The sequence below is a fragment of the Callorhinus ursinus genome, unplaced genomic scaffold (genome assembly GCF_003265705.2).
Source record: "Callorhinus ursinus isolate GAN/ISIS: 27379988/994484 unplaced genomic scaffold, GSC_fseal_2.0 scaffold56, whole genome shotgun sequence".
Taxonomy (NCBI): Eukaryota; Metazoa; Chordata; class Mammalia; order Carnivora; family Otariidae; genus Callorhinus; species Callorhinus ursinus.
Window position 1 is genome coordinate 2,047,477 of NW_027397118.1, and position 27,715 is coordinate 2,075,191.

The following is a 27,715-nucleotide window of genomic DNA, read 5'->3' on the forward strand; positions in this document are numbered from 1 at the left end:
ACACTTGCCTCTGACAGATCTCCAGAATAAACAGTATTTAGCGTGGCATGGATCCAAATGCATGCAATCTGCCCAGTGGTAAAATCAGCCTTAACTAGAGCAGGGAAGGGAAAACAAAAACAAAAACAAAAACAAAAACCCGTTGCATTCGAAAATACCCTTCCCCTGAAACAGGCAAAAACCCTTCTGCTGAAGGCAGGCTGTCCATTAAATAGGGCCTGTGGGGTCTCATTTTCAGCATCCCTCGATTCAGTTGGTGATGGGATTTAGAAGCTTTTTACTAAAATTGTGTCACAAGCGATGCCATGACCCTGCTCTTTTCTGTCTAGCGAGCTCCCCTGGTGGGGAGGCTGGGGCTGCAGGAGCTGCTGGGGTGAGGCAGCAGGGCGGGGCGCCCCCTCATGCACCCAGAGGGGCCCCCAGCACAACCTCCCCATCTCAAGGTCTCGGCCAGCGTGTGGGAGTCCCAGTTAGAATGCTGTGCCTTTGGACAGATCGTCTGCTCTCTCGGAGACACCTTGGAGTCCGGGGTAGCCGGCTCCACCATCTCACGCAGAACCCGTGGGTGTTTCTCGGGTGCCTGGAGCCAGGCCCACGCACCCCCCGGGCTGCATCTCCCCGACTCCTGGTTTCCCTGCTTCGGCCACGGCGGCCCGGCCGGTTTCTTCCTCGGGCACCTGACTGCCGCGCTTTCCTGTGCACGTCCCCCGTCCCCTGCTTTCCCTGACCTCCTGATCTGAGCCACCCTTCGTCAGTCCCCAGCGACGCTGTGTCCCCCCCCTCACCCAGTGGGCTCCCTTCCAGCACTTACGAACATCTGAAACCGTCTTGCTACTGATTTGCTGGTTTACCGTCTGTCTCCCCACTATTTTGGTCACTGCGTGTCCCCAGCACTCGGTATGGGGGTTGGCACAGAGGAGCCCTTGGAAGGCAGGGACAGGTCCTTGGATGCCCAGGGTTCACCAAGCCTGCTGAGCAGTGCTAGGTGGTCAAGGAAGGTTTGTGGGAGGGCAGCAGGGAGGGGAGGTCAGGAGCATCTTAGTGCACAGGGACCTCTCCAGATAGCTGGGACCAGGGGGCGGGGAGGCCAGGCAGGAAGCAAGGGGGGGCGGCCTGCTGACTCCGGGTGGTCCGGGGGCCAGGCTGTCCACTCCCTCGACCCCACATGTGGCCCGTGTTCCCAGCAAAGTCCTCCCCTAGCTCTCAGGGGCAACAGGCCTTCCTTTGGCCTTGCAGGAACTGAGCTGACGGCCACTGCCCCCCCTGCAACCCCCTGCATATTGTCTCCCACCTGACACCTCCCTGCACAGCATACGTCATCCTCACCCACACCGAGCTCACGCTTGCTGAAAGCCATCATCTCTTCTGCGAAAACGAGATCTCACCTTTCGGATTCACTCTAGGTAGTGGTTTCTCCCACCCTGGCAGTGCATCACCTGGCCCCACCTGGAGGACTTCGAGAACCATCTCCGCCTAACCCCACCCAAGCCAAGGAAGCAGGCCCACCCACTAGCGTTGCGAGCGGAAAAGAGCAGGACCTCTCTCAGTTTCTTATCTTATCCTTTTAATATTTTTATTGTTTATGAATGTTTTATGATGTACAAGACATATTACTACAAGGAGTCCACAAATAGAGCTCAAGAGTAACACACACATTGGGGAAAGCACTAAACATGATTACCTATTTCTACCGTAGGGGTGCAAGCAAGCAGGTCTGGAGAGTGCTGACCACTAAGGGTCAGGGTGATGATGATAAATGATAATAGGGAGCACCCGGGGCCAGGGAGGGCTCACGTCCCGCCCCAGAGCGAGAAGACGCCACCTAGCTCGTTGCCACGCCAGGACGGAGGCCGAGCGCTGCCAGATGTTCTGAATTCTAGGGAGAATGCACACGTTTGTACTTTGTAGGGAATCTCCCAATTCTCAAATATGGGCACCTCATGAAACGTAACACAGAACAAGCACGGGCGCTAAATATAGCAGCAGAGGCTACGCGGCCTGGGTGCCGGGGCTGTGGTTTCTCGGTGTCACACGCTCCGTACCTCACCGGAGAGCTTGTCATCTCCACGACAGCCCGGTGAGGCCGCACTCCCTCTCTCCTTCGCCGACGGGGCTCAGGACGTCAGGGAATTCATGCGTGGTCCAAGAGAACCGAGGCTCCAGACCACGAAGCCCTGGCCGCTCTGTGTCAGGCGGCCCTTCGGCGGTTAGCCAGCTCCGTGGACGTGAACGCCGCCTTGAACCCGGGGGATTCTGATGGCCGGAGAGAGTCTGCCTCTCCGTGCACCCCCCTCAGCGGGCAGAAGAGCCTTTCAGCTTCCAAACGACGATAAACCACTACCAGAGAAGGCCCCGGGCTGGGGCGAGGGGCTAACTATTCTCGCGATTTCTGGGGTCACCACGGGGCAGGAGCCAAGCCAGAAAGGGAGAAACGTGATAATAGCGTCACGAGACAAAATCAGCATGAGGGCAGAGGAAGGAGGGGGCGACGCCTACCTCGGTCAGCTCACAGATACAGAAGAACACTCATCTATCGGGTAGCTAACCACCTGTCAGAAGTCGTTCTACACCTGTAGCTAGGTTATTCCGTTTACTCTTCCCCTTGTGAGCTGGTGCCTTTAGGATCCCCGTCATATGGGTAAGGGAACTGAGGCACAGTGACATGCCAAAAGTCACGGAGCCAGTGCGCATTCTGATCCAGGCACTTTAAAGCCAGGGCACACACACCGCCTCTCTGATGCACGGATGTCCTCAGGACGGGGCACTGGGGCTCCTCGGGCCTCGATCCCACCTGTCATTACACATGGATGAGGGAATTCTAGAAAAATGCATGTGCGGGCTAAATCCGTGAAGCAATGCAAACAGGGCCGCATCTCCTTTGTTAGCTCAGGGAAACTTCCCAGTGACAGATGTCAGGTGTATTTTAATTTCCACCACCTCCTCATTCCCGGGGGCAGAGTGCAGAACTCATAACTCGGGCTCTTACGTAGGTCTGGCTCACAGAAGGGACAGTGGCCACTCTCCAGTGACGCATTTCTCTTTTCATTCCTCCCGCCATGGGGATGGTGGCTACAGACAAGTGGAGAAGAGAATTTCCTGCTCTCAAACTTTTTAGAGAAGCATTATCCAACAGGCCTTTCCACGATGATGAAAATGTTCTGGCTCTGTGTTGCCTAATACACGAGTCACCAGACACGTGTGGCTTTTATTAAGCAGCTGAGGAACGGAATTTTTAATTACAATGGAAACTGGATTTAAGAAGCCACACCCAGCTAAGGGCTACCATATTGGACAGCACAGCCTCTAGAGGGCGTGGTGAGAAATTGGGGGGGAATGGCATCTAGGTTCTGTCTTCCCCCTCAGATGACTTTAGAGTCTTCTACTCTAGAGTTTCTGAAAAGACTGGGGAAGGTGGAAAGTAGGCTGGGATCTGCCAGAGATGGCCCACCCCTGCCACCTTGGCCTTTGGGAGCTGAATGGCTCCCATGAAAAATCCAAGTGGGGAATAGTATTTTGGGGGCAGGTTCTTGTTTCGTACCAAGTCAGATTATAACACTGTGCCATTTTTAAACATTTTAACATTCATGGGCTCCATTGCCTACTCCTTCTAAGGGGACCCAGGTTCTATGATCTAAAGGTCAAGGTCTACCCATACTGCCCTTGCCCAAGCCCACGGCAAGGTTGGAGGAAGAAAGCCAAAAATCTCTTTTCCTCCTCCACCTAAGACTTGTGCTCCTTCTAGGGTTTTCCTTCCAGAAGCAGACTTCTGAGTTCTGAAACGATGTCTGTGAGATCGAATGGCAGAGGCATCGAAGGATCATCCTTTTCCCAATATGGTCGACATTCTGGCTTCTGATCCACAGGTAAGGTTCGGGCAATTCGGGACTGGCACCTGGAAGAGTAGGAAGAGGCAATTAATCCATGGGAAGAAATTCCTGGAAGACCCAAATTCATGGGCAGTTTGGAACGACACTGCCATGCACTCCAAAGACAGTGCTTCGCGATGGTGGTGATGATATGAAAGAAGGAGCTCACCAGGCACAATGCAGGTGTTTAGAAGACAGAAGGGCTCTTCTTCGTGGTGCTGGAACTTCTTTTTCTTTTTTCAATTCCCAGCTTTGTATTATCTCTAGTGGCTCCACAGAAGCCAATCACCAGGGAAATTCAGTTACTCTGGCTTTAAAATGGTGAATTATTTTTTCATTATCTCAACTGTTATTTAAAGTGTGTGATTAAGCCATTATCAGATTTAAATGTTTGTGGGATTTCGATGTATTACTAGATTACTGGGAAAGATTAAATTGAATTTACTGCATTAAAACGTCCAAGAATAGATTAAACAATATTACGGGCCGGGATTGACTTTGGAGATTCTAGAGATTTACAAGTGTCCCAGCTTGCTGTGCTCAGAAAAAGGCACTCCAAGGAGAGACGGATTTATAAGGATATATGCAAATAGAGGTTAATAATCATTTCCACTGATGAATAGGTGGGGAAAACTTCCACAAAATTAAATTAAAAGGCTAGCAAGAGTTACTCCCTAAGGAAAACACTTAAATCACAGCTTTTATTAAATGGATTATTCATCAATAGTAGAGAAATTAATTATCATATGCAACTAAATTATAGCCTTGTAGGAAAAAAGTTGGGGCGGCATCATCCCCACCCTGGCAGGCATCTACCTCTCAGAGAGACCAGCTTATTTAAAATTGGTCTGGGAAAGCTCAGTGGCTTTAGCTTTATTCGTCAGAAAAATGAGGATCAGAGAGAATGAAACACAAACTGCAATAAGAAATGAACAATTTCCCTACTCCCTTGGAGCGCACGGCAGTGGAAGCATGTGTACCCAAAAGAAATACTAGGAGTACACTCGAGAAGGAGCTGCATGGGTCCTTCCCCACTCCCACCTTCTCCGCATTGTTCTCAAAATCCATTAAAAAGTGGCCATCCCCACGATCTGTCTTCTGTGGAGGACGAACTACGAAGACATCAAAGGAGGGAAGAGCCCGGCCCTATTTCCGAGCCTGATGGCAGAGTAGGTTTCTATAGCTAAAAGACATCTTCTTCTCTGGGGAATTATTGATGGTAAGGGGATCCCCACGGGAAAACATACTTCAACTTTATACCTATTTTCTCGTGTGGTTAATTGCTCTGCCGGCATCCTATGCACTCAATCCGTCGTACATTACACATAACATTCCAATATATCTTCGGCTCTCTGCATCAGACCCTGATAATAGCGTCTGTTAACATGCACTAAGTACTATTATGTAGCACATCACTTCATAAATAATAAGATTAGCTGACCTCAGGGCCCCAAGAAGAGTAATGTGTTTAAATGTTCTCATTATTTATTTAAAACAAGAATTAAAGCAACAGAAGCTGCTTTTGACAATCCTCTTAGCATAAATATTAAACTGTTTGCACTGATAAGCCCCACACAGCGCCGAAGAACAGAGGGTGCGTTCTTAGTGATAGGTGTTTGAGACGGTGCCTCTTGCGGTCGTGGTTCCGAGGGTGCGTCTCTGTAGTTCTAGACACAGTCTCTAAATCACATGAAGGGGATGGAGGCAAATTAATATTCAGGGGGAGCTGCGAATAATTACAAAGGAACTCGACAAGGCTTTTCAAATTGTGCTCTCTCTCTGCTTCAGGATCACAGAGTGATGCTCAATTTACTAGGTAGGGAAAGTTTATTCCAAATTGAGCATCTCAACCTCTCAGCGGATAAATTATCTGCGCACACATTATCCCGGCTGGCAGATTAAAGGCCTATGATAAGTGTCGATCCACCTAGAATATCATAAGGTTTGTAAAAAGTCAATAGAGATGCTTTTTCACCTGTCAAATGGGTTTGCCCCTTCGCTTTGAGAAAGTATTAAAAATATTAAAGCCTGCTGCAGAGGTTTGCTTATGCCATGATGTATACACTTCCTCCCCGAGCTTTTCCTTTGGGTGAAGCTGCTCTGTGATTTCCTGCCCCAAACAAGGGCCTGGCTGGTGTGAGAACAACTTCCTTCCCAGGCAGGTGCTGAGAGGCATATCCTTACAATGAAAAATGCTGTAGTCCTTAAGAAAGAATAAAGCAAATTTGGATATACAAATATGAGATGAGAGATACCCAAACAGAGGGAACAGTGTGTGCAAAGGCTCTGGGGTAGGAATGTGTCTGGCATGAGGGAGGCACATGACGGTGGCCAGCACGACTGAAAGGAGCAAAGGATGGATCGGCTACACTCCTCCCTGGCTCCCCCTGGGCTGGAGGTAGAGCCCTTTGTGGGGTCTCTTCACACTCTTAATTCACAGCTTTCAAGGTCGCTTTCCAACTTCTTTTAATGCCCGTGCTCCTTGCTGATTTCTAAAAGGTAGTGACAGGGCCCCTGCAGAGGACTCGTTGTTTGAGGTGATGCTTTACCTACGGGTGAGGATGGGCTACCCCCCATCTCAAATCCTAGTGTTTGGTTCCACATCATGCCAGACTGCGGGACTGAAAGAGAAAGGGATCGAGAATGGCTTGAAGGCGTAGCCCCTTTTCAGTTTCTTTCTTTTCTTTTCTTTTTTTAAGACTATTTATTTATTTGAGAGAAACAGCCAGAGAGAGCATGAGCGTGGGAGGGGCAGAGGAAGAAGGAGAAGCAGGCTTCCCGCTGAGCAGGGAGCCCGATGTCTAGCTCGATCCCGGCACCCCGGGATCATGACTTGAGCCGAAGGCAGATGCTTAACCAACTGAGCCACCCAGGCGCCCCGCCCCTTTTCAGTTTTAATTCCTCCTGCTCAGATCACTCGTTCTGCCTCCTGGCTCATCTCCTATGATGGGGCAGGAGGGAGCTCGAAGCGTCCTGGCGAACGGGGTGCTCTTTGCACACTTGGCACCTGCTGCTGTCTGGGGGCAGGACATCCCAAGCGGGTTTCTCACCCTTGCAGGCTGAGCCTCAACTTCCTGTCCAGTGGGAGTGAGGCTGATGAGGAGGAGAAGGGTGGTAATAACAGTACTTATTTATGGGGTTGTTGTGAAGGGTAAATGAATTAATACATGCAGGGTGTTCTGAACAGCGCCTGAACATCGTAAGCACTCAACAGATATTAAATATTATTATCGCCACCGTTACTTCTACCACGAGGACTAGTGACGGACAGATGATAATGCCAAGGATAGAGCTGTGTCGTCCCTGTGGCAATGCCCCCCTACCCACTAACTGAGTGGGCGGCCCCTGGACCAGCTCTTTTCTAGGAGAAGCTCTGGAGATACGGGAGCAGCTCTTTCTGACTTGAATCACATTGAGTGTGCAGCTGAATCCTATCACCATGTGATATGCCTGTACGCTGAGGCTTATGTATTCAAGCTGCTACAACCTCCCAGTGACAGGCTCAAATGCTCCGATTCAGAAAGACTCAACCGTTGTATCCGAAGACCTAGAATTAATAAAAGGCGCTGTCATCGGACTTTCTAAGTGGTGACTCTTCCAGATTGATTTGGCATTTATAGGGAAGAAAGTCGGATTGTTTCTTAGCACGCATACTCTAGAGTTCCTTGCAAAATAAAGGGGCCCTAAGTTCTCTTAGGAAATGTGTTAGGCATGCTGACTGCGGCAAACATTTGCAGCCTGTATCCATCCCTACCTTCTCCACCAAGAGGACTGAAATTTTCCCGTAGGGAAATCCATCCCCTCCCCATGCCTGGCCAAGTGCTTTGGATGGGATTGGCTCCCCCGCTACAGCCCGAGGAGAGCCTTGATCTTGATCCTAATGAGCACATCCCACTCTCCCAGCCACAGGAAGAGGTTTAGGGGGCGGCATATGACCCAATCTAGGGCAAGAGGGAGAGCAAAACCAGAGGACTGGTATGGGAGCTGCAGGAAAAGCCTTTCTTATCTCCTGTGAGCTATCAGGATGCACCATCTGGGACAGCCACAGTCATCTGGCTAGGTGCAGCAAGGGGCTGGGTCCTGGGCGATATCGTTTGTAGCTGGATCAAGCCACACCTGAAGCTAGGCATGCTTAGACTTTTTTAGTTTCACAAGCCATGACTGAATTAGGTTTTCCTGTCACTTGCAACCAAAGAGTCCTGGATGACATGTTCCCCACCTGTCAGTTATTTCCCCCCTTTTTGCTACAATATCCATTGCCACGGGCCTGCCTGCCAAGGGGATATGGACAGTCCTGTCTCTAAATTGAGATGCCGCTGCTGACACAGCATAGTGTATGCAGGGATCATCCAGGTGTGAAAGCAGGAAAACACTGGCTTTTGGTTTTGGTTCCAACGGTATTTCTATTTGGGACAAATTCCTATCCAGAAAACAAGGGTGTGCTGGTATCATCCAAATAGGTCTCTGCATGCAAATAAGCTAGTTTCAGTGACCACAGCTGGATGACGTTTCTCAAGAAAGTTAAAAAAAAAAAAATTCCCCAAAACTCAGTGTTCCCAAGGAGAGGAGATCATTCTGGACCCACCTAAACAGTAAGAAAGTTTTTTCCCTTTTCGACTTTGTCCTCTCTATTCCCATCCTAAAGCAAATCCTATTTTTCATGCTTCTTTGGCTAGCAAATAAACTTGGATCTACCCAGAAACCCCGACCCCTTTCATGAAGCATTATAAAGGGAGCAAAGGAAAATAATAAACACGTCACGTCTCTCCCTCCCAAATTCACATTATTTCGAGATTCCAAGGACTCTGTGAGCCAACCCCCAAACTCTCGCTATGTAGGAATGGTTCTCCCTGAACAACCTGGTGTCCTAACAGGAAGCAACTGAGAGATGTCCCATTGGCTGGCCCGGTAGCAGGCTGCCCAGAGGTCCCCCTTCTCTGCCCACAGGTGTCACTCATATGGAGCCTCCGGACCCCTGATTTCCCCCAGGGCCACACTTGCATCTGGGTGATCGGGATGGCGGCTACATTAGTGAACACTGGTTGCCATGCTAAAATTAACCACTTTAGCTAAAGTGTGTGTTAATTATGGGTATGCAAGCAGTCAATAAAAGGTTAATGCAAAAGTCAAAGGATAAATTTCTTCCCTTATTGCACCACTTCACAGACTAAATGACTAACATTATACTTCGTGTTTTTAATCAATAGGTTTTACAGTAATGTGCTGGCCATTGATTTTAAGAAAACATATACGGTCTTCCTCCTTGTCCCTAAATTTTGCAACAAATAAAGGAGGACAGGTAACATTTCCATAACTCTTGGTGACGTGATATAGATTTCAGGAGAAAGGATTCTTGCTAAGAGAGTCATCAAGATAAACAAGCTTAAAAAAAAAATACAAAAAATGAGAACTTGATGGGGACATATTACCAGGCACACACCGTTGAGGAGACAAGAAAAATAAACTCCTAAGAGGTAATTCTTTAATGGGAAACAGGAGAGCAAAGAGCAACTCCTGCTTAAAAAAATTACATTTTGTACGCTGTTTAAACAAAAGACTCTGAATCCACAGCACTGTCTTAATTTGATTTTTTTACAACCTGAGAGAGATGGGGGAGGTGCGTATTTAATGCCCATTTCGAGTGAGGGCTGCCTTACCCACGGTTAACCAGGGGGGAATGGGGGAGCAGGGGCTGGGCCCGGCCTGGGCATCCGGCTGGCTACCCCTTCCACCGCGTTCCATTGTTCTCATGTGCTTCTGCTTGGACTAAAACGGGCCCCGTCCCCAGACTATTTAGCTGTTCTTGACAAATTTAGATATTCAAGAGATTCCAAACCATTTCAGGGCAAAAGGAGGAGCAAAACTTTTTTTTTTTTCCTTCAAGTTCTAGAAGAACTGTTATCACAGCAAACGACTGACAAAACTTTTTTGCTCTGATGACTTGGCAGTTCTTACGGCATAAGCGTCTATATTCTATAGAAATGAAAGATACATGTTCATCTTTTAGGAGCATAAGCTGCCTCTAATTATATTCCTGGGGTGACCTTGAGAAAAATCGCTCAACCTCTTCGTTTCCTCCGCTGTTACATGAAGTTAATGCTTCTCTGCTTCACCGGGTTATGGGAAGATAAAACCAAATATGTCCATAAAAGCCCTTTAAAATAGGTAAAACACCACAGAAATGTATAATTATGTCTCAATATCCCTTTCCTCTCTGTACAGATACAGGTCCTGCTTTAAAAACCCGGCTGATTACACAATGTTGGCCAGAGGCGCTCGTAACGCTTATAAATAAAAATGAAAGGGCTCACACTTCTAAAGACTGGAGTGATTTAAACGCAACTTCACCAGAAAATACTCAGCGAACTAAAAAAGTGCACTTCTCTTCAAGTCAGAGTTCTTTCCAGAATTGTAATGTACGATGAGGAGCTGACCGTCATTCCGGCTGATGAATAGGAGTCTGTCTTAGGCTATCAGCCCCATCAGAATGCATTCCCCTAAACCACATAAGCCAGCATGGAGGCTTCAGAGGCCTCGCTCATGCAGCCAACACTGATATGGCCTCACATTAAATCTACATTTAACTTGCAAAACCCAACTGGCTGGATCAGCATGGAAACAGCAGGAAGTAATGAGGTAATGGGGACAACCATCTCCTCTACGGTCTTTTATGCTTTGGAGGGAGCAGGAGACCAACAGAGGGCACGAAGTTTTCTCTGTTCTTCCCATTCTCCTTGAGACCATGAGTCACAGCATGTTGCCCTCCAGGGGGATTCCGGTGTTCAAACCTAAGTATTTTTCATACACCATCCGATCTAAATCCCTGATGGTACTTTATGTACAATTTCAGGGATTTTCACACATCATTCTGACTCTCGGCGAGGTCTACTTTGAACACGACGTTCCAGATCTAACCTTGAGTGAGTGGCCACTCCTCACTGGGCTGTTTCTCACGATTTGCCCCAAATAATCTGTCTTCGTCAGCGGTAAGAAGAGTTTGTGGTCCAGTTTATAATAATCTAGGCTTGACACTCCAAGTCCTTTCAAAAGAAATGAGCTAACACATTTATAATTTGTCTTCTCAGACTTTCTGTCACGACCATCACGGCACTGTGGGTCCCTCTGAAAACAAACAGCCGAGCTGGCCTATCTACCGTAATTCTCTACCTTGACAAAGCTGGTGTTATAAAAGTGGCTTCTTAAATGGCTAGAACTCAGTTTACCCACTGCAGAACTACTAAGCAAATCCAACTGCTAAATGAGTTTCAACAAAGGACACGTTCACTTTCTCTTTGAAAGGCTTTTAACCTTTTGCCTCTGGACCACATGTTAATGTTTCCAGATCAGTAAAGTCAACACACATCAGGGCGAGGAAAAGCCAAACTTTGGCCCACGGGTCAGCTTTTTTTCTTTTCTTTTCTTTTCTTTTCTTTTAGGTCAATGTACCTTTCTAGTTGGTAGTATTTTTCAACCATGACCACTTGAGAGAGAAGGCTTGGCTTAACTTCTAGTTGTGTAAGAATCTACTCTGGGGTTCCTGCTTCAGGGAAGATGTGAAGAGCCTAACAGAAGAGTCTGCTGAGGTGGGTTAAAAACCAAATATCCCCAAAATGCTTGTGAACGCTTGTGCCATTAAGCCATATGGCCATCTAGCCATTTTTTCCAGAAATCGTTGTGCCATTCAGCACGGATAACCCTGCTGTCTAGATCTTATAGTCAGCATATTCACAGGGGACCAAGCGTGGATCCATACTGTCTACCCAACTGGGAAGAGAAGGGAATAGCACAGGCCATGGCCCAGCTTCTGGAAATGACTTGTGTTCTCCACCTTCGTTTGGACCTCAAAAGGCATTTTCCATATAAACAGTGGTTTTCATGGTTCCCAATTCTTCTACTACCTATGATTTCTCTGAAATGGCACACTAATACTTTATAGCCCAATAACCAAGACTGTCAGCATTTTTGGTTTTATTTTGTTAAATAAATAAAACACACACACACACACACACACACACACACACACACACACACACATACACACAACATTTAGAGTTCCAACTTGGGACTCCAAGGAGGAATTTCCTTTGATAAGGGTTTCCCACCCTTCTGGCTCATGGAACGAGGGTTTCTTTCCACTCCAAAGACTGCTAAGAGCTTCTCTGGCCAATGGCAAAGCCCCACCAAAGAGGAGAAGACTCTGGGGTAAGGATAAAGGTGCCCAGTTAGTACCTCCGGGAGGTCAGGAGATGAGGAGACATGGGTCACAAGAGCCTCTTGCCGGCATAAAAATCAGGGGTATGTTTTGATGATGGAATGGCTCAAGGCCATGGTCACACTTTCTTCCAGGCCCAGGAGTGCCAGGCCCTTTCCCCTTTTAGTGCCAGTATCGGCCGCCTCCTCCGTGGCTTCTTCCCAACCCGTGTGGTGACACTGTGTAAGCCTCACATCTCCTTACCCCTCTGAAATTGCTTGCTTAAAAATTTCAGATCATGTTTGTTGCTGTGGGAGAGAATGATAAAGAAATTCTATCTTATGCCAATGCTCCTCCAGTGTTGTCTCCTCTCAGATCAAAAGGGATAGTAATAATGCTAATAAAAACATTACAAATAACCAATAATAAATACCGAGTGCCAGGTACTTTATACATCTACTTAAATTAGCGTTGGTCCTCAAAATGGAAACTGAGGCCCAGAAGATTAACTAACTCATCCTAGATTTCACAGCCAAACAAAGGACAGAATCAGGATTTGGCAAAATTGCCTGACTCCAAACCTCAAGCTCTTTGCACTATTCCAAAATACCAACATCAAAAGGACCACTTTGGGCCCTTGTTAAAAATACGGTTTTCCAAAGGCACCTAGCCCCAAGTCAGCCCCTCCAGAGGAGGGTCCGGTCAGTCTGAATTTTCACAGGTGACTCTTTGGATCAGGCCAGTTTGCACCATGTTAACCTGCCACAAAGGGCCACAAAGAAGGTAAAGTGGAACGTGGAGGGGGCGACACGTGGGCCCATAAAGAACTCACAATATTTTCATGTCCATCTCAGAGGACACTGGACTCAGAGCTGGCTCTTGCAGACAAGCGCCTTGGCCCCCTAAGCAAGCAACATAGGACAGGTCTCTTGGAGTCCTTCCCTTCCTTCAGGGACTCTGACAGGCCTGGAGAACTACTTAATACTTGAGACTGCGTGGCCCACCACTGGGGTGTACACCCAGGGGGTGGAGGGTTGAGAACAATTTCATCCCCAGGTCCATTTGTCGGCTTGTCAGTGCCATAATCATAGTGATGAATGGGCTACCTTGACAGCTCGACATTTAGGAGCTGCTGACCTCTGATCTCTGGTCACATGATAGGGTCACCTGAAACTTGCCTGACTTCTACCTGGTCAAGGGTAACAATATAAAGGTCAACTAGGCTGGACGATTATATGTATCCAGTCTGAGCCCGCTTGGTCAGGAGCTTTAAGAGAGGCCGGGTTGGGTTCCCTGGCTCACAAAGCTATGGAACCACTGCAGAAATGCGCCCGACAGAAGATATACAATTTCAAAGCAGTCTAGAGTAACTTTCCTTGTGAGGGAATAGAATGAACTCATTATTTTTAAAGGGCAACAATGAAAACAAACACTTTGGAGGAAAATATATTCTGCCAGTGACTCTGCCATTGGGAGGGAAGTGTAGAGGCGCAGGCCTTAATGAGTGGTATTAATGCTCTCCCTGCAGCTTGGCAGAAGGTCCAATTTGATGCAATTACTGGAACGAAACCCCCACCGGTTAGTCTCAAGCCCTCCTTTCAGCCAGAGAATACGGCTTCTCCGCTGTCTGGTCAGCACAGGACCCCACAAGGGACCACGATGGACAAAAGATAACCCTTTCCCAATTTCAGGGCACCCCCGTCACTTGAAACTTAAGTCAAGTTTGCATGGGACAGTCTCAAACTTCACAAAGATTCCAGAACGACGTATAAACAGAAATTCAAGGTGGCTGTGATTTTTAGATGCACTGTCACATTAAAAAAAAATTATATATATTTCTTCTTACGGATCTGAAGATGTTTGCTTTTTGGCTATCTGGTTAAATTCCATTTACTCCCGATCAGATAATAATGGTCACATAGGTCATGAATACAGTGCTGCAGACGAAAGCTAACGGGCCAATGTCATTGATTTGCAGACTCTAGAAACTTCATAACCCATGCAAGAAGCAGGCATTATGGAGAAATCTGATTTACATCAGAAGCCTGGTTCCTACAAAGGATTTTCACCCTACTCCCCCCCTCCCCCCCAGCAAAGTCAAAGACCGACAGACAGACAGCCACTGGAGCCTAATCCACTCATACTCTTGAGAGATGAGCAAAGCAAAGGACAATGGTTTACAGAATAAAAGGCCAGCTGTTCTGACTTTGGAATGCTCATTTGAGTTGTAAGCTGTGAAATAAATTTGAGTTGATGGTTTCCCCATCTGCTCACCTGTCAGTCTATCTCCACTGTACCACTGTTTTTAAATCTTTTTTTTAAAGATTTTATTTATTTATTTGAGAGAGAGAGAGAATGAGAGATAGAAAGCACAAGAGGGAAAGAGGGTCAGAGGGAGAAGCAGGCCCCTTGCCGAGCAGGGAGCCCGATGCGGGACTTGATCCCGGGACTCCAGGATCATGACCTGAGCCGAAGGCAGTCGCTTAACCAACTGAGCCACCCAGGCGCCCCATGTACCGCTGTTTTTAGAAATACTTCCGTGTAACCCGTTTAATTGGTTTGGGGATGCCGAGAAACATCTCTCAGGTTTATTTTAACCTTATTCCGAACATGAGGCTACTGGGCCTTTGTTTCTCCTCTCTTCTTTCAAGAGCACTCACTAATGGGTCAAGAGCACGCACAGTAGAAAACCCAGTGTAGCCCAACACCGACAGTGTGGGGCGGTCAAATTCAGAACTAGAAAATGCGGGGCCGAAATGAAAGCCAATACCAGACTGCTGATGAGCTTATGCTCTGCGCTGGCGTAAAAGCTGAGGCAAAGTCAAAATTCTTACAACGGTGTGCAAGTCCCTTCGTTGATCTCTACCCCTTCCCCACTGGGTTGTCTGGCCCTCCCTCCTTCCGCTTGTCCCCTTGTTCCCTTTGCCCTGGTCTGCACTGGCTCATGTGCTCTTCCCTGAACAGGCAAAGAACACTGTCAGGACATTAGTATCTGCTGTTTCTTCTACCTTGAAAATTCTTCCCCCTAAGGCCTCCATGTGGCTTGCTCCCCCACTGCTCAGAGCCCAATCAGTGAGGCCTATCTTGACTGCCCTTCCCAAGACAGCAGCATCCCCCTTCCCTCCAGCCCCTGGCCCAGCACTGCCCATCTTCCTTCCCTGCACTATTTTTCTACACAACACCTGGTACCATTCGGGGTGTGTGTGTGTGTGTGTGTGTGTGTGTAAAATGAGCTCCCCGAAGACAGGGATTTCTACTGTCTCTTCCAAGCCCAGAGCAGAGTCTGGCATGTTGCAGCCACATTAAATATAGTAGAATGCACAGAAATGATCGAGAACAACTTGCATCTGAGCCTACTTCTTTAAAATAGAACTGATTTCCCTGCTATACAACCAATTGTCTAGTGATGATAGTCAAAGTCCGAGGCACAATCAGAGGAGGAATAATAATACCATGACTAGCCACTGACAAGGAGGACGGTTCGGCAGAAAGAACGTCGCGGTGGGGGGGGTGGGTGCAGGGGATTCAAGCTCCAGTCCGGCCACTACCTTACCCTGTGACCTGGGGCAAAGCCGTGGCTTTCTGGTCACCAGGACTCAGGTCCGTAAAATGAAGGGTGGAGCCAGACAATCCTTAAGGTTTCTCCCATCTCTAGAAAACTTGAGATTTTACATATACACATAGTTAACCTCCACATACCTTATCTCGTGTGACCCTCACTACGAGGGTAGGAAGGAGGGGAGTCACCCAGTTTGGGAGACAAGGAAGCCGAGGCCTCGCTCCAGGTCACGTGGCCAGTAAGTCACAAAGCTGGGACCGGAACTGAGGTCATGGCTAGGCCAGCATTTTTCTGTTTAGCTGCATTTCCTCTATTGGTTGAATTGAAAAGTACTCCCAGTCGCTGTTACTCTGGTTCATAAACTACTTCTGCAGACAAGTCCTAATTCATTCATTCAACAGATCTTTAGGAGGTACCAGGATCTAGAAATATCGAAGTGAACTAGAACAAAATCCCCCAAGTTTCATGGAGGTTACAATCTGCTGGGGGAAGACAGAGAATAAGCACGTGTATCATTTAGAAACTTTGCATGGAGCTACCAGCAAGAGGGCCCGGGGACAACAGTGGCTACAGGAGATGGAGGTTTATTTTTTTCACATCTCAGGAGTTTGAGGAGGTCACGGGACAGCGGTCCAGAGGTACCCAGGACCCAGGCTGTTGCATGTACTTTTTGGCTCTGCTGTCCTTAGCTGACACCGACCATCCTCAAGCTCACGTCATGGTCCTGGGTACTCCAGCCACTGCATCTTGAGTCCCAGGGAGCCCCAGGGAGCAGGAGAGAGGATAGTGGGGGTAAAAATGTGTGCTTCCCTCCTCTTTTTAGGGAGGACAGGCAACCACCCTCCACCTCTCTCTCACTGATGAGAACTCAGTCCCTGGGCTGCAGGCGGGGCTGGTGACTGTAGGTTTCTAAGGAGATGTACTACCCTCTTCTTTTCTCTGTCAAAACCAAGATTCTACACGAAGGAAGAAGGAAAGAATGGAGGCGGGATGAGACCACAGAATGGAAGCCAACAGATACTAAGACTGTTCGTGCTGGAGATAAATGCTCTGGAAAGGCGGGGGAAGGGTGCTGGCCACAGGGGTTGCGGTAGCCATCTCTCCGGGGGAAGAGTATTTTAGGGGGACCCATTAGGCATGTTCTAAGGGACAGCGAGGAGGCCGCTGCGGCTGAAGGAGAGTGACGAAGGGAAGGAGGAGATGGGTTCTGAGGCGTCCAGGGTCTGGGGAGCCACTGTAAAGCCTGATCTTATTCTAAGTGAGATGGGAAAGTACGGGAGGGTTTCATGCGGGGGAGTAATAGCACCTCTGGCCCAGGACTCAGCAGAAAGCTTCTAGACTCCTTGAGGAACTGGGTCATCTCATGAGAGTAAGCTTCTCTGCTTGACCCGTCCACAGTGTTGGGTTGATGAAGCCAGATATCCTCCTTAAGACTCCTTCCGGGCTGACAGGCCACTCCCCACACTGGGGAGCTGGGAGGGAGGAGGGCTCTGAGCCTGATCATCCTAATGCCTTTGATGCCTTGTTCCTGCTTTGCGATGGAATAGAAAAGAAGACTAGAAAAGAAGAAATAAGGCCGAAGCCTCCTGGATTCCTGAGTTCACCTGATGTGTATCTTCAGAACTCAACTCACATCCAATTTATGCTCTTCTTTTTCTTCTTGGGGCTGTGGGTTCAGGCTGAGGAAGCAGGGTAATCTTATATGCTGAGAGCCACAGAAGACAGAACAGGCCTCTCTCTGAGTCAGCGCTGGGTTTGCTTCTAAAGTGACTTGGTTTGAAAGGAGTTTTTAAAAAATTGCACTTCAGTAGGAGGCAGGCCACACTCCTAAGTCCCCCAACTGGAGCCTCAGCCGTGCTGCAGGCCACACACAGCCAGCAGGCAGAGCCCCTCGGAGCCTCAGGAAGGAAGGATGAGTAGCCAGAGAGCCTGCCTCGGGTTACAAGAGTGGCCTCCAAACCCAGTGGTTAACTGGGTGGGCTTATTAATTAATTATCACAACCACAACTCTCCCACCTGGGCATCTCTGAGAAGAAAGCAAGCAGAGGGCTAAGTCGCTCTCTAGTCATCACTGATGGTCTCAGCCTCTGGCCGCCTGAAGGGGCCGTGGCCCAGTCTCACACTGAGAGAGCCGGGGCTGCAGTTCCTTCCTTCACTGTCGAGGGTGATCTCATTTTCCCAGCCCCGGTGTTTGCTTGTGAGGTGACCTTGGGAAGGGCGCTCAGGCAGCATTTTCTCATCTGTCAAGCTGAGACAGCCCCAGAGCCCCGGAGTCCCGTCTGGGAAATACTCCAGCATGGACCAGGACTGGCCGTCTCATCTCACGGCCCCCTGGCTCCGGGAAGAAGGCTTTGACCAGGGGGGGGAGATGAGCAAGGCCGCGTCCTTGCCACGTGCCAGCTAGGGATAGGGGGTACGCAAGACGAGAGCTCGGCTCTGCGCAGGAAAAAGACACCCTTAGGCCCTCACTGCTGATTCCGGGCACTTTCTCATTTGCCAAAATTCAGAAGGTCATCAGGAATCAAAGGACGACATCTGCTTGTGCGGAATGTCATTATAGAGGAGGCTGGGAACAGGAGGCCTGTTACAAGTCACCTTTCCAGCTCCTGCAAACAGGCCGATTAATGGAGAAGTTCGGCTCCTCACTGAGCATTACAGGAGTGGGGTCAGCTGGGACCGGGCCAGGGCTCAGCGGTGAGTGGGGACAGCGCAGCAAGGACTTGATGAGCTGCCGTAACCTCCTGCCCCCTGCCCGGCCTGCCAGGGAGCCCAGCTTCTCAGCAGACTGCTAAGTTAGAATTTCCACTTTTTTGGAAGAACGACTCTGTAGCCAAGACCCCCATGGGAGTGAGCCCAGAATACCTTACCGAGGGCCCATTATGCTTTCTCTGCAGCGCCAGCCGATAGGTTAGCTCAAGTGAGACCATGGGACCTGAGAAGCCTGCTGTGCCTGATTTAAATTGCACTTTCTAGCTGGAGATTGACTCATGAAGGTTCCAGTGCCCAAAGGCGGCCACCGGTAAGTTCCGAGGCCAGGGCTGTGTATAGAGGCGCCACGGGCAGGTGGCTGGCCCCGGCGGGGGGGGGGGGGGGCGGTGAAAAGAGCAGCACCAGGGTAGCCTGGTGTTCTTACTCTGGCCCCCAACCGATGCCAGAAAGGGACCCATGAATCCACTTGCCGCAAGTGTGTGGGGCCAAGAGAGGGGAAGGCCAGTTGCGGCGCAACTTATTTCTAAGGAGGATAATATTTTCAGCCACTGCTCAGATCGCGCAGTTTCCTGGTGTGACAGAGAAGCATGTGAGCTCTGCGTTCCCTGGGGGAGAGGGAGAGGTGAGGGTCTCCGAAGCCCAACTTTACCTTCTTTACAGTTTCACCCAGGCTTGACCACGTGACCAGCCTTCTGGGAGAGAGTCGTGTGAGAGGCCAGCAAATGCAGACAAGAAGCGATTTAATTGGTTCCAAGTTAATGTCCTTTTCCAGTTGGTCTCGTGTAAGCAACCTGGGAGTTATGGCCACTAACTTAAAATGATTTATAAAGTTCTTTCCCAGGAGAGAGGTCTCTGGACAGGCAGCGAGTGAGTCCGGGAGTTATTTCTCCGCAGTGGGTACGGTCATAAGATGAGGGAACAGGTTCAACTGTAAAGAACCCGAAGCTCTCTCCAAAAAGGGAGGGGGCTCTCCTTTTCCCGGCAAGGCCATTTTTGCTGCCACGGCTAGCCCTCGCAGACGTCAAATTGGACAAACCTCTGTTTTTAGGAGCTCATCCTTATCTCATACCTCCTCGTCAAAGGCGAGGTGAACAGACTTGCTCAACACATTTGTGGCAGAGTCCAGAGACTAGAATCCAGGTCTCGGGAACCTTCGTTGACCGTCGGCTTGCTTTTTCTTTTTTAGCGTCCTTACGGTTAATAGCAACCTTTTTTAAGGATCACCTTTATGCCAGATGGGGTTCTCAGTGTCTTTCCACATAACCCTAATAACCCAGGAGGTTGGTACTATTATTACCCCCATCTTACAGATGGGAACGCAGAGGCACCGGGTGGTTTTGTAACCTGCCCAAGGTCAGAGATTGAGTGTGATGTGGCTGAGATATGAACTCAGGCACTGTGGCCCCGGAGCCATGTTCTAAAGCCTATGTTGTTAATGAAACAATGTACATTCCCAGTCTGACATCTAATGATACGGGCGGGGGGTTTATAATGTAAAAGCAAGAGTCTCCCACCTAGGGGCACCTGGCCGGCTCAGGAGAAAGAGCATGCAACTCTTGATCTTGGGGCCATAAGTTCGAGCCCCATGCTGGGTGTAGAGATTACTTAAAAAAAAAAAAAGAGTCTCCCACCACTGGACTTGTTTCTAATGGTGGTTCCCTTCCATATCTCTAACTAAGATGCACACACTGCTGTTTCTTGACTTATCGACTCCAGATATTATCTGTTGACTTCCTGCGGTGGTACATGAAGACCTGGCTCGCCCTTATTCTGTGCATGTGCGAGTGGGGTTTGTGGGAACTTGTCTCCAGCCATGGCCCCAGTGGACCAGGCCTCCGACAGTCACTCCTGTCACCTGCTTTAAACGCACCACAGCACAGGTGATGTTCCAACAGTTCCTTAGAAAAGCCTGACAGCTTCTGAGTTTGCTTTTGGGAATCATGAGCCTTGACTCAAGAAGGCTGAGTCTTGGCTGTAGAGACCCCATTGGAGAGAGAGAGGCCCTGCAACCCAGATCCACGGTAAGACCAGCAGAAGAACCTTCCATCGCTGAGCCCCAGTCAACACACAAAACCAGAGTCTTCTGTGAGAAATAATGACTATGGCTGTTTTAAGCCACTTAGTTCTGGGGTGATTTGTTATGCAACGAATAACCGAAAACAGTGTTTTCTGTATTTTTTAGGTCCTTAATTGGCTACCTCTGGAACTGTAGATAGTATGCTTACATTGTATATCTGGTTCCATTAACTTTTTTATTGAGCTGAAAATATATATACCGTAAAATCTGCCATCTCAACTATTTTTAAGTATACAATTCAGTGGTATTAACTGCACTATGTAAACATCACCACTATTTCTGAACTTTTCCATCGTCTCAAACAGAGGCTACATACCCATTAAGCAATCACTTCACATTCCCTCCTTCTCCAGCAGCTGGTAACCTCTCGTCTACTTTCTGTCTCTATGAATTTGCCTCTTCTAGATAGTTCTGTAAGTGGAATCATCATACGATATGTGTCCTTTTGTGTCTGGTATATTTCACCTGGTGTAATGTTTTCAAGGTTCATCCATGTTGTAGCGAGTATTAGAATTGAATTCCTTTTTATGGCTGAATAATTCACTGTATGCATATAGTACCTCTTATTTATTTACCTGTTGATGGACCCTTGTGTTGTTTCCACCTTTTGGCTGTTGTGAATCATGCTGCAAAGGACACTGGTGTACAAGTATCTGTTTTGAGTTCCTGCTTTCTTTTGGGTGTATATACCTAGGAGTGGAATTACTGGGTCATATGGCAGATAATTCTACATTTTATTTTTTGAGGAACTTCCAGATTGTTTTCCAGAGGTACTGTGTGATTTTATATTTTCACCAGCAGTGTAGGAGGGTTCCAACTTCTCCATATCCTTGTCAACAGTATTTTTTTTTTTATTTAGTATAGCCATCCTAGTAGGTGTGAAGTAGTCTGTCAATGTGGTTTGATTTACTTTCCCTGAAAACTAATGATGATAAGCATCTTCTCATGTACTTATTTGCCATTTGTATATCTTCTTTGGAGAAATACCTAATCAAGTCCTTTGCCTGTATTTAAATTAGTTTGCCTATTTATTGGTGAGTTTTAGGAGCTCTTTATATATTCTGGACATTAAACGTTTATCAGATACATGATTTACAATATTTTGTCCTTATTTGGTAGATTGTCTTCACTTTCTTGATAATGTGCTTTGATGCACAAATGTTTCTAACTTCGGAGAAGTCTGATTTATTTATTTTCTTAGGTTTTATTAATTTTTGGCAGAATTACTCAACTTTCATTTTATAAGATAAGGATAAGAGAGCCCAACATAGGATGAAAGACTGAGCCACTTAACAGCATAAAACAAAGTTGAAGGAATATGAGATACCTTATGTTTCATGTACTCTGGAAGGATAATTTCCATATATATGCCATTCTCAAGTCTGTTGCTTGTTTTCACCAAAGCCAACCTCTCCTTGACAACACTGTTAAGCCAACTTTGAATTATTCCCTAACCCTGAATAATGGGACCTACTTAAAAACTGGTCCAGAATCCTTAATTTACACTTATTCAGATTGGAAGTTTTCATTCTGCACTTCTACAAATGCATCTGACTGGCTATATGCCTTATGGCTCCCACCAACCTGGAGGGAACTGTCGGGTATCTCAGCAGCTGCTAGTTTCAGTCCAGAGGAATGGCAGTATCTGAGATCATGAGACCCCTCCAAACTTCTGGCAAAATGATCTGATCTGTTAAAAGAATTTCCTGATACCTTCTGTGGCATTTGTAAGAGACTAAGGAATGGTGATTAAGACAATGCACGTAGGGGAGCCTGGGTGGCTCAGTTGGTTAAGCGTCTGCCTTTGGCTCAGGTCATGATCTCAGGGTCCTGGGATCGCACCCCATGTCACGGTCCCTGCTCAGCGGGGAGTCTGTTTCTCCCTCTCCCTCTGCCCCTCCCCCTGACTCGTTCTTTCTCTCTAATAAATAAATAAAATCTTTAAAAAAAAAAAAAAAAAGACCATGCATGTATGCATATCCTACTCGGCAAACCATCCTTTACATAATCAGTGATACCTCTTTACAACGTGAGCATTAGACGATAAGGCAAATAAAGAACACAATACCATGCAGGAGATGCTATCATAATAAGGGCTTTCCTCCCATACACAGGGCAGCTCAGGGGACACAGTCTGACCTTCTGTACCTCTGAATCTGGGTCAGAAAACTTAACCACAATGATGCTCTCCTTGTACAACAAGCTTTACTTGGGTCTTTCTGACAGCTGATTATCACTTTTCCCCCTATCAAAAACATTTAATTCACTGCTGTTTGGAATGTCTATTTATTTGTGGGGCACTTAGGACACCCAGTACCTCATAACCGTTTTTGTCCTTACCATCAGAAAGGAAATGTGGCTTGGTGGAGAAAATTGAAAAGTGTTTTTGAGCTCTCAGGTCAATACAAGCATTCTCAAAACCGTATTTGCAAAAGCTAGCATGTTGTTGAAATAACTGTTTGAACTATCTTGGTTCCAAACAGATAATGATGTTTTGCAGAATTGCTTATAAATTAAAACTGGAAACAACCTAAATGTCCGCCATTGTGGGAATGATACTAAACTATGGTATATCCATAATATGGACTTCTCTGCAACAATTAAGTAGAATACAACAGATTTATATTATATGTTCTCACATGGGAAGATTTCCAAACATGAGATGTATTGAGTAACACAACCAAGTTGGGTATTGATTTGTACTAGCATAATAGCCATTTACGGAAATGAAAAAAGAAAACACGTATTTATCCCCAGTACATCTACGTATCTGTAAATGCACAGAAAAATACCTAGATGGGCAAGAAGGTCAGAGACTGGGGCTAGGGGTCTAAGAGCACTTTATGAAGTTTTCAATTTTGAATCAGTTTTCAATTTTGAATCAAGTGACTGTATCTGTGTATTACCCATGTGATTAAACATGGATAAAGATGCTAACTGATGGCGAAGAAAACAAAATACCTCAGAGCTGGGGATGGGGATGTGAATCAGTTGTTAAAGCATACAAGCGCCTTCAGTTCTAATTTCCTTTCTACCAGTCAGAATTCTGGGAACTCAGCAAGAAGGAAATTCTTGGCTTGGTCAATATGGGGCTTTGAAGTCAACCAGGTAAAACAGTTGCTTTGCATCTTGTTTGTTTTTGAGAGAGAGAGAGAGAGAGAGAGAGAGAGAGAGCACACGAGCGGGGGGAGGGGGGTGGGCTGGGGGCAGTGAGGGAGGGGTAGAGGGAGAGAAAGCATCTAAAGTAGGCTCCACACCCAGCACCGAGTCGGACTTGGGGCTCCATCTCACAATCCTGAGATCAAGACCTGAGTGGAAATCAAGAGTCAGATGCCACCCAGGTGCCCCAGTTCCTTTGCATCTTAAGGGAGAATTTGCCTACAACACTCTGAACTGCTTTAGTAAAGGTAGGGTCATCTGAGGACTGGCATCGAAAAAGGGAGTTCTTTTGAACTGTCTCTCTCACCTTCCCCAAACTTCTGCCATCCCACTGAATCGGAAGTCTTCCGAGGGGGAGTGTAGAAATAAAGGGCCCGTGACTACACTCACTTTAAACACCTAAGTTTTATGAAACTTCTTTCAACTACATGCCTCTTAAGGAACAACTGTCAAAGCAACAAAGATGCAAAGTGGAAACAGATGTTGTTCTACCAAAAGGGCTCTCAGGAATGGCTTCAGATAGTCCTGTTTGTTTTCTGAGTAACTGTACCAACTGACTTTCTCGTCCGCCATGACAGCCCCTGGCCTGTTTCTTGGGCCCCTGCAGGTACACTTGCTCAAACAGAGTCCGGCCGTGGCAGCTGAGGTTTCCAGCAAGCCCCAAAGACAGAGGAAGGCCTGAGGCTCTCAGTCTCAGCCCAGCTTCAGAGCCACTGGCCCCTGCCCGCCCTCCCCCCACCCCAAAAAACAGGCCTTCCTGAGAGCCACTCTCAGGAAGGCAAGAGAGGGCAAGGGCATTTTATTCTCTGGCTGAGTTCATTTTTCCCTTCTGGGGAAGGGCAGCCCGCTGGAACTCCTCTGAGATGGGAAGGGTCTTGGGAGCGCAAGCTTCCCCCCCTCGCTCTTCAGTTCACGACCCCCCTCCCCTAAGGCTTTGCTTTTAGGCACCCTAGTTGCTAAAGGCATTTAACTTTAATTCCATTTGACTTCAATTGTGTCCAAATTACTGTAAAAAGGAAGAAGACAACAAGCTGTAAATATGAGGAGAGACAGAAAATCATTGAGAATCCTGCCTTTATGAATATTTGATGAAGAAAGGTTAGATCCATAGCTGGTAAATTATAAGAAATTATGTCCATCATGTGACTCTGTCAGCAAAGGTTAATACAAATGGGTTGGGACTTAGTTGGGATGACAACGCAGATTAAAAAAGATTTGTCCTGTCCTCACTGCAATTAGTTTTCTCCTATTATTAGTGTAACAGAGTTGATCATTAGGATTACGGCAATAGAACAAATGTTCAGTGAAATCATTTTGTGTTTCAGACTCGCACTGCATTTTTACAATAAATTCTTCATCTCTACTAATCTTGCCCTTAATTGTGTGGTTGCTGTGGGCAGGATCCAATTATTAACTCTTTTGATCCTACGATGCCCTTGCCATCAAGCATGCTGATTACATGCAGACCGAACGGGGGATCCTACGTTTTTCTGCAGCTGGATACACAGATCTCGTGGTTCGTTTAGTGCATGCAGAAAAATGGTTAGTTTTGCTCAAATAACAGCTCCGGTCGGGCGTGAAACTGTTTATAATTGTGTTATAGGATTTTGCCCAGGTTAAAGGGCTTCTTGGGGCTTCCATTATGAACCTCATTTTTCAGGTATTTATGATTCGTTTTCCACTCTTAAAAATTCTGAATTAGGCTTAACATTCTCTGCTTAGAGGCCTCACTGTTGTTGCTGTTATTATTATTATTTTGCAAAGGGGATTAAGGGAGTCATCCCACATTCTTTGTACCAAGGCAGAGAGTGTAATTGATGTCAAGCCCGGTAAGCCCGGATGTAGAACAAATGGCTAGAGGCATGATTTCTCCAAGTGGCAGTCCAGATTTCCCAGGGTACCTTCGTGCTCCTTCGACAAAGCTGAAGAACTTGAAGATGGAAGGCGGACGGAGGGTGGGATGAATAACCACCCACTATAGAGAGACACACCAGATGGCACGTAAGTCTCCAGCCATCCCAGACCAGGCCCTACATAAGTAGAAACAAACTTGGACAACGTGGCGCCAGCTCACTTAGCTTTGCTATGCTTCTTCTAGAAAACTCCACCACCCCCACCTGAGGTCATCCTTTCTTTGGATGCTTTGAATTTCATACCTTTCATAGAGTTGCTATGTGTTTTTCAAATGAGGGATAGGGCTGAAGGAATGTGTGAAGATCCACAGAGGACAGAGGGAAAGGCAACTAGGACTCGTGCCAACGGAGGGCTCGCGATGGAGCGGAAGATGCAGAGGATGGAGCGTGCTCGCAAGAGAAAAAGGAAATGAAGAAATAAAAATCTAAACACATTAATGGGACACATACTAATAAATCAAGAGGCCCTAGAGGTCCCATGCAGAAGACAGTGTTTTTTTCCAAATCTAAAGTAAGGCTAGAAAATATGGAGAACGAGGGAAAAACTATCTTGGGAAGGGTTAAATGTGACAGCCAAAAGAATAATTGGAATTGTCATGCCTGGAGCAATTTCACTGTGGAAGCAGTGTCTAAGCAAGGTCCACTGAGAGTCCCCCGAACTGAAGCAAACACGCTCCCCACACTCACCGTCATCCCAAAGTAGGAAATTTAACACATCAGGGAGCCTGCTGGATTATCAGATCAACCAATCAATACCATTGACAATATTTCTGCCTAAAAGCATGAGGGAGCAGTAAAGTAAGGCACCAGGGTGTACGGGATCTTTGCCAATACATTACCTTGGACCTTTGACTCCTGCCACGGGCCCAAGAGGCACATGACTTTTCTTCCCAAGACCTGGGATTTTCTGCCTAAGTAACTTTGACCCGCTTGGGTTGAGTCAATTGCATCCTTCATTAGGAATTGGTACAGGTGACGTATGCAAATGGCCCAGGCCCAGTCTCCCAGGCATCTGAAGCAGCATGTCGGGTCATGCCATTACCTGCTTCCAGTGGCCCTCCCCACCAGACTCCGTAAATCTCAGCTGTGTGTGCAATGGCGCCGGACTCAGTGGGATACAAATAGCTTCTCCATGTATCTGGATGGCTCTGGAGACCCGAGCTACCTGAAGAGTTGTGTCCCCTCTGTGTGACCTGTACCTGGCGGCTCTGAAAAGACATTTGGGCCCCTCTCAACTCACTGAATTTAATGCTCCAGAAAGCAACTAGATGTCATCAGTGAGATGAAGCTAACTCAGAGAGACAAAGAGAACACACTCTCTGTGTCCCCAAGTCTATAAAAGAGCATTTGGGGGCAATACAGAACCCACTGATTGAACCCACACCACACATGCTCTGTGGAGTCTAGCCATCTCCCCAAATGGCTCCTTTTGGTGTAGCAATCTGGAGGCTGGCCTCCAGATACCAGAAATGAACCCCCAATCTAGAAACACATCTGTAGCTGGCAGAGACAAGAACAAGGCTGTCAAGGGAAGGGGACTCACACTGGCTCGGCACCTGGTATGGACCAGTTAATTTATTTAATTTTCTTCCTCTACATAATTATTCTAACTTTAGTGATAAGAAAACTGGAGGTTTAGAAAGAGAGGTTAAATAACTTGTCCAAGGACAGAGAGAGTCCAAGGAAAGACTGGGATTCAAATCCAGGCCTGCCAGGCTCTAAACCGCTACCCCCAAACTCTTTGTGGCACCTATGTTGCCTTGTTCCCAGCAGAGAAACAAAAGGCAGCTTACCAAATGCAGTAAAGGCAAACAGTTGAAATGTCAATGCCACCAAACCTCCGAAATCCCAGAGAAGTAGATGGCTGGACAGTGGCATACTTTGGAAGGAACCCTGGAGTTGGTATTTGATCTATTCTCAGATAGGATATATAATGGGGAGTGCAAACAGGAGATCTAAAGAGGTAAAATGCAGAACTTATGTGGACACGGATGCCTCATGGTCCACATCTGTACCAGGCATTGGGCTCTCTAACCATGACAAAGCCAAGGTTTTCTAGAACTGGCATATTATTGTAGTCCGCCTGGCTGTGCTGTAACTATTTCAAGGACTATTAAATTAAACCCTGGAGACAGTTTCCCTTAAGATAAAGGGCATGCTTTTTATTGTGCCATCAAAGGAGACCAGAAAACCTGAATCCTTCAGCTTTAAAGACAACATAATGAGATCAGAGATTTTGCT

The 27,715-nt window shown here is 47.2% G+C and overlaps 1 protein-coding gene across 2 annotated transcripts in view; it reads right to left on the reverse strand.

The window, feature by feature from the left end:
• Positions 1-27,715, reverse strand: part of FTO (FTO alpha-ketoglutarate dependent dioxygenase) — a 414,363-nt gene that overhangs the window by 32,540 nt on the left and 354,108 nt on the right. Inside the window, exon 9 of one of the 2 annotated variants that reach the window (XM_025852363.2) lies at positions 1,544-3,892. The exons of the other annotated variant lie outside the window; for it this stretch is intronic. Within the exon in view, the coding sequence (XP_025708148.2) occupies positions 3,739-3,892 (154 nt within the window). The 3' untranslated portion in view covers positions 1,544-3,738. Of the gene's footprint in view, positions 1-1,543; positions 3,893-27,715 lie in introns of those variants that run through there. 2 annotated transcript variants of the gene reach the window in all.